Source organism: Bombus pascuorum, chromosome 5, assembly GCF_905332965.1.
Source record: "Bombus pascuorum chromosome 5, iyBomPasc1.1, whole genome shotgun sequence".
Lineage (NCBI taxonomy): Eukaryota > Metazoa > Arthropoda > Insecta > Hymenoptera > Apidae > Bombus > Bombus pascuorum.
In genome coordinates this window covers 2,323,804-2,334,141 of record NC_083492.1, presented here as the reverse complement: position 1 = coordinate 2,334,141, position 10,338 = coordinate 2,323,804, and the positions used below count along the sequence as shown (strand labels likewise).

Here is a 10,338-nt window from a genome sequence, read left to right as displayed (position 1 = left end):
AAAACGTAAGTGATAGAACGATGGTATTCTGTACTGTCTTCGACGAACACTTTCACGCGTTTCGTACGTAATAATAATCGTTCAACACGCTGCGAATAATGTTTCCAGATCGCTGAATTTCCTAGTCGTAGTACTGGTTGTCTAACTTGGTTGGACAATTTATAGGTTAGTTTGTCAAACGCGATCGTTACGTCGTCAAAAAGACATTTCAAAGGTAATTCGTGTTCGGAGGATCCTACCGTCGTTCCGATATGAAACACGACGAATACGACACGAATGAAATTGAAATTGAAAATAAAATATCTGTTTCCAGATAAGTAACGGTGGACGACGCGATGGGGATTCAGTCGATAATCGTGCTGGTGATAGGGACTGCAATGGCAGTGAAATGCAGCGACATTACTCCTGCGGTGTTCGGAAACGTATTGGACGGTATGCCAGCCGCTTTCGGTGACTTCAATTCCGACGAATTGACCGACGTATTTATGTTGCGTGAAAACGGTATGAGGGTTGAGATCTTCCTTGCCGCCGAGCAGGAGCCTCATTTGAGACCCAGCTCTGACTTGAGTTGCACCTTTCGTCATCTCGTCGTCGGCGTAGTACCAGGAGATTTCGATGGAGACGTATTCATGGACGTGCTGGTGATCACGTACAACAAAGAAAAGAAATTGTCATACGGATACGTATTGTGGGGTGGAAAAGGTCGGTTAAATTGCACGAACGAACCACTGATAAAGATGACGGGTCAACCATTGGCTCTCGACTATAACGGCGATATGATAATAGATCTGTTCGGCTTGGACGAATATAAAAAAAGGACGTTCTGGATATTCGACGATAGTAGAAAACCTCCGAGATCCGTGCCAATGAAGGAACCGTTAGATCTGTTGCTACCTCTGTCACCGATCAGTCAACCCCATTCGAACGCTTATCTAGACCTGAACAACGATTTCTTGGCCGATCTGGTGGTCACTACGAACAAAAATTTTGAAATTTGGCTGGGAGTCGAGCAGGGATTCGAATTTCACGAACTGATATCGTTTCCCTATGGAATTTCAGAGAGTTTCAACGGTATTCTCGGACAAACGCTCTATCTGGACGTCGAACTAACCGGCAAAATGGATTTGCTTTTGCCTCTCTGTTTCGATAACGCGTGTACCAACAGCACCATCATGATGTACTCCTCCGACACATGGTATAATCTCGAAGTGAACTTCAGGGACGGAGACAATGTACTGTGGGGCTTCGTGACGCCTAACGGGCAACGATACACCGACACCATTACTCTTCGCGGCGGTGACTTCAATATGGACGGTTATCCAGACTTGCTGGCTACGCTCAAATCGACTAGCGGCAAACAGACGCGATCCTATTTGCTAGAGAACGTTGCGTGCGATTCGTGTAACGCGTTCGCTCGAAAATTCCAAGTGAAGTGGCAGGCGTTAAATCCGTTCCACAACGAAACCGCGATGGCGGTGTTCTACGACTTCTATCAAGATGGCATTTTGGACGTGATTTTAGTTGAAGTGGACAAAAGTAGCAACAGCTACCGTACAGCGGCGTTCAAAAACAGTTTGGACTACGACGCTAACTTTGTCAAAGTGATGGTACTCACGGGCCGCAACAATAGCATGTATCCAATTTCCCCGGGTTCGCTCGGCAAGAAAAAGAGAACTTACGGGACGAATCTTCCCGGTCCGTCGATAGCGTATCGGACTACCACTCAAGACGGTAGCCCGCGTAACGCGATCGCGGCTCAATTACCGCAAAGCGCACACTTCTCCTTGAATTTACCATACACGATCTTTGGTCTGGGTAGAACACCCAACTTTGTCGACGCTCTCACTATCGGGGTAAGTATATTCGCGCGCACCACTTACGCGCCCTTCTCTTCGTTACCTCTCTTTCGCGTTGTCGTACGCGAACTGACCGGTGTTTTTGTTTCTCACGACAGGTCGGCGGAAAATCTCGGGAATGGCCGCAAATCATCCCCAACTCGCAGATGGTGATGATTCCGAATCCGATAGCAGAACCCTGGCGATGGAAAGCCCAGCTATTAGTAACTCCCAGTAAATTAATTTTGTTGAGCGCCGCCGCGTTGACCGGCACCTGCGGTTTGATATCTTTTATCATCATCGCTCTTTATTGGAAAGAGCGAAGGGAAGATAAGATCGAGAAGCTTCAAGAAGCGCACAGATTTCCCTTCGACGCGATGTAAAGGTTCGATCAAGAGACCGTGTAAGATATCTTTAAGAAATGTATTTAATATATCTGTAAATTATTTCGTAATCGATAAATAAATAGACAAAATTAACGAATCCATAAATTAATAAATATACAAACATCTACAAAATAAGTGAGCAAGTGAATAAACGAACGTGCATACGCGGCTAGACGCGACTACACGCAACTAGATGCGACTAGACGCGACGCATAATACAAGTCGATATACGATCGGTAATACGCGTGTGTATGTTGTTTACGGAAATCTTTGGCGATATTTTGTACAGTAAGTTTCTCAAATATATCACGCACTCTGAGCATTTCGAATATAAATCGTCGTCGCTAATAAAATTGACAATTTATTGATTTCTCTTGGACATTCTTATTGTAACACAGGACCCGTCGCTTCGTCCGCGTCATAACCGACGCATCGAGTGCGAAATATATACTTACGATACTAGTTATATTTTATATATATAATATATATATATATCTTTCTTATATATTGTATATTATATATATATCTATATATATATATATATATTAACAAACGATCTTTGCCGGCGTGATTTTGGTCGTTACGCTACTCGCGACATACGCTGTAGGTCGAGGCAATTCGAGTGGCATTCACTACTGACAACGATCGTTTTTAATGGCAGGGTTTAAATCGTTGAAGTAGGGATGCACCATTGCTTCGTCCGCTGACAGTCGTAACGCTGGATTGCATACCAATAACTTCTGAAAAGGACAAGTTTCCCTGGTGAAAATTTAAGACCGGCGATTTCTGTCGCGAATCATAAAATATGATGAAATACCTGTAACAAGTCTCTGCCTCTGGAATTAAGTTTCGGCGTAACTTGAGCCAATCCCTGAGCAGGATGATAGAGTGGAAATGGCTTGTAGTCTGGAAGAGTGGTAAAATCTGGCCATGTTTCCTCGACCGGCGTACCCAGCATCTTGAATATTCTCTTCAATTGATCGTCTACGTCGGACCCGGGAAACAGTGGTCTACCGGCGTTTGCCAATTCTACGCAGTCGAGATCGACATCGTCATATTTTTCTCTCTTGTTCGTTAAAAGGCTTCTTACCAGCAAATATACAACCGGCGCTCCACATATCGATGGACGTTGTGTATAATTTTGCTCCAAAGAGAACGTCTGGTGGACGGTACCATAACGTAACGACTTCCGCAGAGTAGCATTTTACAGGGATTCCAAAAGCTCTCGCCAATCCAAAATCGGCTAACTTTAATTCGCCGTTCTAATAAAAAATAAAAATATAAATAGTCAATATAAATATTCAAATAAAAATTTGAAAAGATAAAGCAACATTTCCTTTTTCAATTTCTCCGGAAATTAGAAAATCACGTACCTTGTTGATCAGCAAATTTTGTGGTTTAAGGTCCCTGTGCAATACGTTTCTACTGTGACAAAATGCCAACCCACGGAGCAATTGGTAGCTGAAAAGCGTAGAAAACGCACGGTCAGTATAGGTAAAGGGTCTATTGTACAGCGACAACCAACAAATCACGAACGAGTGATAAACGGTACTTACAGAAAGGATTTGACCACGTCCAAATCGATTTCTCCGTTTAGACTGTCAAAATATTTTTTCAAGTCCTGATCGCAATGTTCGAAAACCAACGTCAACTTTTTATCGCTATGCAATACGTCGTACAACCTCACTACATTCTTATGTTTCAACTCTTTCAGTAGACAAATCTCTCTGAGCGCGGACGACGGTACACCCTGCGTGCAACAAACGGTAAAAATCGTCACGATAAATCGAGTTTGGAATCGGAAGGGAACGTGTAGTGACGCGAATGCGACGGAATCTCGTCGGCGCCATAAACTTACTTCGTCGTCTTCGTCCAATCGAACTCTCTTTAAAGCAACGATTTCGTGAGTCTCGCGGTTCTTGGCTTTGAAAACGGTTCCATAAGTACCTGAAGTAAGCCAGAGATGAATATGTCGTTGGTATTCGCTAGCGAATCGCGAGAATGACGCGTTCTACGATCAGTTTTCAAACCGACGACTCGGCACGCAGTACCGGAATTCCAAACGAGAAACCAGACATAATCGGTAGTCGAAAAGAGATAAACGCTTGCTTACCTTCTCCTATTTTCTCGAGCTTCTCATATTTTTGCATATTTTTGGCGATTCTTCGGGCGGAATAATCACAGAGTGGTTAGCGCTGCACTCGAAACAGTCGTGCGCGAACACACCGCTACAAGTGGCGCCATGAACCTTTTCTAACTCGCCGTTTCGCCACCAGGTTCTCGCACCAATCTTTGCCGCGCGCCACCTTTAAACCGCTTCGCCAACCAGTGAAACGAATACGACCTCAGAATGACTTTGAACGCCACGTACACGACTTGGACAACCTCGAAAGGACTCAGCGTATCGTATCGACCCGACCGATCGGTAAATCTATATACGTATACCGACAGAACGAAGCAAATCGAGTCGAGTGCAATTGCATTAAATTAATTGAGTTTCGCGATAACGGACGCGCAGTATTTGCTCAATTACGCGCTACCGCTCGAAACATACGCTTATCGTGGAAACTCATTCGCCGAGAGAGGGAACGTTTATACACGCAAATGCACATGCAGCATGCATCGTTGTACGTATATCGCGACACGAACTCGAGCGACGGATCGATGCGATTTCAACGGCACGCAAACGCGTACATACCGCGCTAAAGAACCACTAGGCGTAGCTGTATAATTTATAAATACCCGCGCGTGTGCACGTTATAAAACGCGTCGCACGAGGGGAAAAACGTGGATAGGCAAATACTTGGAAGTTCGTGCGTCGTTGGACTTACAAACCGATGGCAAAACGATAATGTCGCGAATTACGCGGAATCCATAGCGATTGCAACGACAACAATGCAAACCTCTTCGTATTATCGTTTTTCTTATCTCTTAATACGTATTCGTATTTCTCTCGTCGTTCTTCGCTCGTGAAAATTATTTCCCTCGTTTCTTCCGTTTTTAAGACAATATAGGAAGAGTATGGATAGCGTAATGGATATGGACGTCACCGCAAGCCTGTTATCGATTGTTTATTTTATCGGTTCTTCGATAAGTACACAATGTTGACAATATCAGAAGCAAGGGACTGCGTGAGCAACTCGGAAGGAAAAATATGATAGAAAAATGCGTTTAGAGGGAGCAGAGTCAAGAAGCAAAAAAAAAAAAAAAAAAAAGCAAAGAAATTATACACGACCAGCGGACGAAGAGATAGGATAAGAGATAGGATTAAATTATCGCTCGAACGAGTATACACCCATCGAACATCTCGCGTCGAACGTTCTGATAAGATTTTGTAAAACCGAAAAAACGAAAGCGGCATAGACGTAACTACGATCTTCCGATATTCTAAACGAAGAATCGATAGTAACGCGAACCGAAACACTTCGAATCGCGTGGAATCGCTGTCGTATAGTATATGGCGACGAATTTGTATCACTTCCAACGCTGCTCGATGCTTGAAGCTTCACGTATGCAGATTCCAAGCCATTCCACGTGTTCCAAATGCCAGCACCAAAGATCGGAACAGAGAAGGAAATCGTATTGGAATGGAAAGACAAGATGGCTGAGAACGAAGTTGGCAGCGGCTAAGCGTCAAGTCGTGTTTTGTTTCGTCGAGATATAAATTCGATAGGAAAGTACCGCGTGGACGACGATGCCACGGGAAAGGAAAATTTTCGCGGCGTTTCACGTCTGATCGTTGCGCGACGATGCGGCTCGTTCAACACGTGCTCGGCAGCTCGATTCCAATGTTTGCCAACATGGCGATTCTGTTCTACGTTCTTCAGCGCGTAAGCTACCACAAAACAAATTATCTCGTAGCATCGGCCACAGAAGCCGAAAGAAGACGCGTAACAGCGATCGTATAGTTTCTAGCGGCTACGAGACTGCGGCGCAAAATCATGACGGAGATGAGAGAATTCACCACGATAGTAACGTATTATAGTCGATGAACGATCGATCACGCGTACCAATCTTCCGCTAGCATTCTCGCGTGTTGACAGGTTCGACGGGCGCGCGACAACCTTCGCTACATCAGCGAACGAGTGGCCATGGGAATGAACGAGGTGCGTATCGCTATCTTTTCCAATTTAACTCTATCGCCAAGGTAGAACTCAGTTTATCCGAATTCCATTTATCGGTGCGAAATTTTTTTCCTTTATTTATTTATTCGTCTGAGAATCCTCGTATAGATACAATAACGTTAAACGATGTAAAGCAATTAACAGCCGAGTAGGATGAGTAATTTCTCTGTGTCCGGATTAACACTTTACCGACCGAGGGCCGATTAATCGGTATTTTGTCACCGATGGTTACCGACTGATAACCCAATTAATCGACTTTTTGTCGCCGACAATCTTTCTCGTTATTTGAGCAGTAATTTGTTATTTAGTACCAAGGTACCTCGCTCAGTTGCGTCAGTCGCGTTGCTTTGTAATCTGCCACAGTTTTATACCAATTTGAAAAACGTACCGTTCGCGATGAACAAAAGGAATGATATTGGAGAGTCTAAACCGAAACAAAGCTGACGCCAGGGGGAATCTGCGCCTGAGATGCTAGCTGAGACGCCAGCGGTCGGTAAAGTGTTAAAATCGCGAAAAGTAATAGAAAACGAGAAACATCGTTGACCTGCTGTTATACGAACTTTGATTACGTAAATCGTACGGCGAAAAGTTCGGATAAACGGAGCTGTACCGTACGACGAAGACGAGTCGAGCGAAGATAAAGAAAAATCGAATGGAACGCGCGATCGCAGATCGAGCAGGACGTCGGCAAGGAACTACGAGTTACCGGTCGGATAACGACGCAGAGCGCCAACCTGGCAGCGGTGTTACGACGGTTCACGGGTCTCGAGGAGAACGTGATCGAGGTATGGTCGTCGTTTTTCGCTCGCCGTCGGCCCCGAAACGTTCGGAGCAACGCGAAACGGAAACTAATCGCGCGACGTTTCGACTGTCGGACACAGCTGGTACGTATGGATCGTAATCGAGAGAACGCAAAGGTGGAGACGCCCGTCGACGTAACGACGGAGATCGAGAGGGTAGTTGCAGCTGCCGAGAGGAAGAGCGCGGAGGATCGACGAGATGCGGGAGAAAAGGACGGGGTCGAAGAGGCGGAACGAGTCGGCGACGGTGCCACGCGGAATCCTCTGTCGAAATTCTCGGCTTGCGGACATCGAGAGACGGGGGCGGTCGTGGCGCGAAAATCGATCGACGGTCGTAATCGAGTCCGTACCATGCCGGAGGTTCGTCTTCTCGGCGAGTCGCGGCAGACCAAATAAATTTTCTCTCTCGGACGAGACGATCGTTTCGATAGGGTTGCTCGATGGCGAGAAGCGAGACGGAGGAAAAGAAAGAGAAGAAGGTGGTGGAGTATCGTGGCGGGAATGGGAAGCGATGGTTCGATGTTTTCCAACGCGTGGAATTTGTTTCAGCCGCGCTGTGCCAGGACGTTGATTCTGCCGCCGCCGGTGACCGCGTCGTCTGCGAATCTCTTGACGAATCCGCTCCAGCCGACGCGATCTATCTCGTCGAGGTTTCGCTTGAAGAAATTGTCGAAGGCCGTGCGGTCGATCTCGTCGATGTTTCGCTTGACGAACCGCTCGAGCAGTTGTCTATCGATCGGAGAGAGCGCGATCGATTTGCTGCGAACAAACGAACGACAAGGCGATAAAAGAGAAGCGAGGCAACGAGGCACGCGTCTTACCTGGCAGCCGACGACTCGTCCGCGTAGTCGTCGGCGAGATACCTCGTCGATCCGGAGGAGAAACGAGCCTGCGTGTCCCGCGCCAACGGACGAACGCGTCGCGGACGGTCATCCGCTGGGTCGTCCTGGTCGTCGCGTTGTTTCCTCGCAGCTTGAACGAGATGGAGAATACAATTTTCGGTAGCTGCGCGGAAGCGAGAAACGACGTCGAGGAGACGAGAAGAGGTGGAAAAAAAAAAGGAGAAAAGAAAAAGTTGACTCTGCAGCGCTATGCGATAATCGTGCGTTAGCCTTTATTACTATGGTTGCTCTAGTACTACACGCTACACAGAATCGACCGCGGAAACACGTTCGAGCAAAGAACTAAATTTGTCGCGTCTATGCAGCGTCCGTGCTACCGAGGTGCTCCGTCCACGCGTCTCTATCGGGTCTCGGCTGGCTCTCGAGACGCATCGTCGGGCAAATTGCGCACCAAATTTCCTCCACCGATCTGATCCAAATTCCTACGAAGATGATCGGCCGCGCCGCCCAGCCCGCGAACGAGATTCCCTCCGCCGATGCTGTCCAAGTTGCGTTCGCTTCGATAGTCCGCCTCTCGAAGCAAATTTCCGCCTCCTATTTGATCGAGATTTCTCCGCGATGGCAACCAGCGACGGGAGCTGTCGTACGAGCCCTCGCGCTCGACCACCAGTCCTCTGCGCAACAGGTTGCCGCCACCGATCTGATCGAGGTTTCGCGAGAATCGATCGTCTTCGTCCTCTCCTTCGCGGACGTACCACCGGCCTTTTCCTGGAACGATCGATCCCCTGCTAAACAACCGGCGTTCGACGTTGCTCGGTCGAGCTGAACGATATCGTTCGTCTTGCACCGCATTCTCCTGCGGCGAACCTGAAATCCGTCGATCGTTGATCGCAGGTAAGAGGTCGTTCGTCGATCTTCCTTCTCTTCACCGTGATACACCAACCTCCGCCACCAGGACCCAGGTCACACGAAAGCGCGTTTTCTCACCATCGATCAAGCGCAGATATCACGACGCACACGAAGCGGCAGAGAAATTTCTTGGTTTCCTCCGCGGAAACAAGACAGAAGCGTATACGAGAAACAAGCGTACGAGATACATGGAAGCAGTCTCTTTTCACTTACCGTGACCTTCCAGATATTCAGCGAGGAGTTCCGGTTTGCTCGGCCCGTAAAACTCTCTTCGCAGGGAGCTCGTTTCAGCCTGTAAGCAACGCGTCGTTCGATTACGTTGAAATCGTGCCTCGTTCGTCGCGAACGCTCCTCACGCGATCATCCGCTCGATTTATAGTCACGCGACGTATCCGGAGATCGATCTCCGAGAAAATTTCTCCGGCCACGAGATCTTCTGCGAGATTTCCCGCGCGATTTCCCGCACGGTTCCCAACGAACGTCCATCTACTCTACGTCCTTCTTTAGCCGTGCCACGCATCGCTGAATCAATGGAGATTTTCCCGTTGCCTTTCCGAGGAACATTAGCTGTATTCCACGTATTCGTAAAACTTTTCTCGTCGGCCTAGTCGCGTTGAATTTACGCTTCGTTCGTCCGTAACTATCTTCCGGAATGGTTGACGTTCAACGACGCTTTCGTACCGATCTGGTGGATTCGATCGCGCGCCACTTTTACGATCCAATAGCGAACGATGCGACAGAAAGTCACGCCAGCTATCGCGAAGATCACTGTTTTTGTTCGCGTGACTCGGAATTCTGTGAACGATCGAAACTATGACTTGCCTAGCTTCTTCGAACTAGAGGAACGACGTTGCAACGACGAAATGACAAGCGAGAGAGAGAGAGAGAGAGAGAGAGAGACAGAAGAAGAAATAATAAGAAAGATTTTACCTGGGCGGCCAATACGCAACCAGCGATCGAGAGAGCCAGGATCGAGAGAACGAAGAAACAATGACGCGTCATTGTCGATTTGGCACCGCGGCGGCTTCTATCGGAGGTACGAACGTGGTACTGTCGGTGGTAGTCGAAGTTGCAATGCGAGTTCGCGAGTGTTTCCGCTGCAAAAATCGCGTGCCGTGTACCGGTTCATCTCGTGTTTCCTCGAAATATATAGGGTGTAAGCGCGTCGAGTGCACGGACCGGGGGGTGAAACGCTCTTGGAGAACGCACGCGCCGAACCGTCGCACGCGCCGCCGAAATCCATTATCCGTTACGCGCGACCCTTCGCGCCTCCTGTCCTCGTCCCGAGCCATCGTCATTCGTCGACGAGTCGTCACGGCCCATCGAATCGACTTTCCACCACCCACCCACCGATTTCAAACGTTTCGAAAGCGAGTTTCAGCGTGTGAAAAATTAGCCTACGTTATCGTAGCATCGCGTCACCATCTGTCCGGAAAGTGCTC

At 47.8% G+C, this 10,338-nt stretch overlaps 4 protein-coding genes across 5 annotated transcripts; 2 read left to right on the top strand and 2 right to left on the bottom strand.

Annotated features, from left to right (window-relative positions):
- The first annotated feature begins 11 nt into the window (after positions 1–11).
- Positions 12–2,314, top strand: LOC132907575 (T-cell immunomodulatory protein). 2 transcript variants are annotated; one of them, XM_060960814.1, is made up of 3 exons: positions 12–165; positions 314–1,853; positions 1,955–2,314. In XM_060960814.1, the coding sequence occupies exons 2-3, from the start codon at positions 336–338 to the stop codon at positions 2,216–2,218; spliced, it is 1,782 nt and encodes a 593-aa protein (XP_060816797.1). In that variant the 5' UTR covers positions 12–165; positions 314–335; the 3' UTR covers positions 2,219–2,314. The 2 variants fall into 2 exon arrangements, with proteins under 2 accessions (XP_060816797.1, XP_060816798.1); XM_060960815.1 differs by having other exon boundaries at positions 60–214.
- Positions 2,315–2,766: 452 nt separating this feature from the next.
- LOC132907582 (cyclin-dependent kinase 5) lies at positions 2,767–5,132 on the bottom strand. The gene is made up of 7 exons (XM_060960827.1): positions 4,335–5,132; positions 4,080–4,168; positions 3,778–3,971; positions 3,595–3,682; positions 3,312–3,483; positions 3,039–3,250; positions 2,767–2,961 (listed from the first exon to the last, which is right to left on the bottom strand). The coding sequence occupies exons 1-7, from the start codon at positions 4,369–4,371 to the stop codon at positions 2,854–2,856; spliced, it is 900 nt and encodes a 299-aa protein (XP_060816810.1). The 5' UTR covers positions 4,372–5,132; the 3' UTR covers positions 2,767–2,853.
- A 145-nt stretch (positions 5,133–5,277) lies between these two features.
- Positions 5,278–10,104, bottom strand: LOC132907087 (uncharacterized). The gene is made up of 5 exons (XM_060959831.1): positions 9,827–10,104; positions 9,110–9,188; positions 8,390–8,854; positions 7,967–8,117; positions 5,278–7,904 (listed from the first exon to the last, which is right to left on the bottom strand). The coding sequence occupies exons 1-5, from the start codon at positions 9,896–9,898 to the stop codon at positions 7,691–7,693; spliced, it is 981 nt and encodes a 326-aa protein (XP_060815814.1). The 5' UTR covers positions 9,899–10,104; the 3' UTR covers positions 5,278–7,690.
- LOC132907091 (uncharacterized) lies at positions 6,163–7,541 on the top strand. The gene is made up of 2 exons (XM_060959847.1): positions 6,163–6,197; positions 6,989–7,541. The coding sequence occupies exons 1-2, from the start codon at positions 6,163–6,165 to the stop codon at positions 7,539–7,541; spliced, it is 588 nt and encodes a 195-aa protein (XP_060815830.1).
- Positions 10,105–10,338: the final 234 nt, after the last annotated feature.

Coding starts and splice junctions, on each gene's coding strand:
- LOC132907575 (XM_060960814.1), top strand. CDS start 336: ATGGGGATTCAGTCGATAATCGTGCTGGTGATAGGGACTGCAATGGCA. Junction 1,854..1,954: donor TCGACGCTCTCACTATCGGG/GTAAGTATATTC, acceptor TTCTCACGACAG/GTCGGCGGAAAATCTCGGGA.
- LOC132907582 (XM_060960827.1), bottom strand. CDS start 4,371: ATGCAAAAATATGAGAAGCTCGAGAAAATAGGAGAAG. Junction 4,169..4,334: donor GCTCGAGAAAATAGGAGAAG/GTAAGCAAGCGT, acceptor GGCTTACTTCAG/GTACTTATGGAACCGTTTTC. Junction 3,972..4,079: donor GATTGGACGAAGACGACGAA/GTAAGTTTATGG, acceptor TGTTGCACGCAG/GGTGTACCGTCGTCCGCGCT.
- LOC132907091 (XM_060959847.1), top strand. CDS start 6,163: ATGACGGAGATGAGAGAATTCACCACGATAGTAAC. Junction 6,198..6,988: donor GAATTCACCACGATAGTAAC/GTATTATAGTCG, acceptor GCGAAGATAAAG/AAAAATCGAATGGAACGCGC.
- LOC132907087 (XM_060959831.1), bottom strand. CDS start 9,898: ATGACGCGTCATTGTTTCTTCGTTCTCTCGATCCTGGCTCTCTCGATC. Junction 9,189..9,826: donor GTTGCGTATTGGCCGCCCAG/GTAAAATCTTTC, acceptor CGTTGCTTACAG/GCTGAAACGAGCTCCCTGCG. Junction 8,118..8,389: donor AGAGCCAGCCGAGACCCGAT/AGAGACGCGTGG, acceptor ATCTCGTTCAAG/CTGCGAGGAAACAACGCGAC.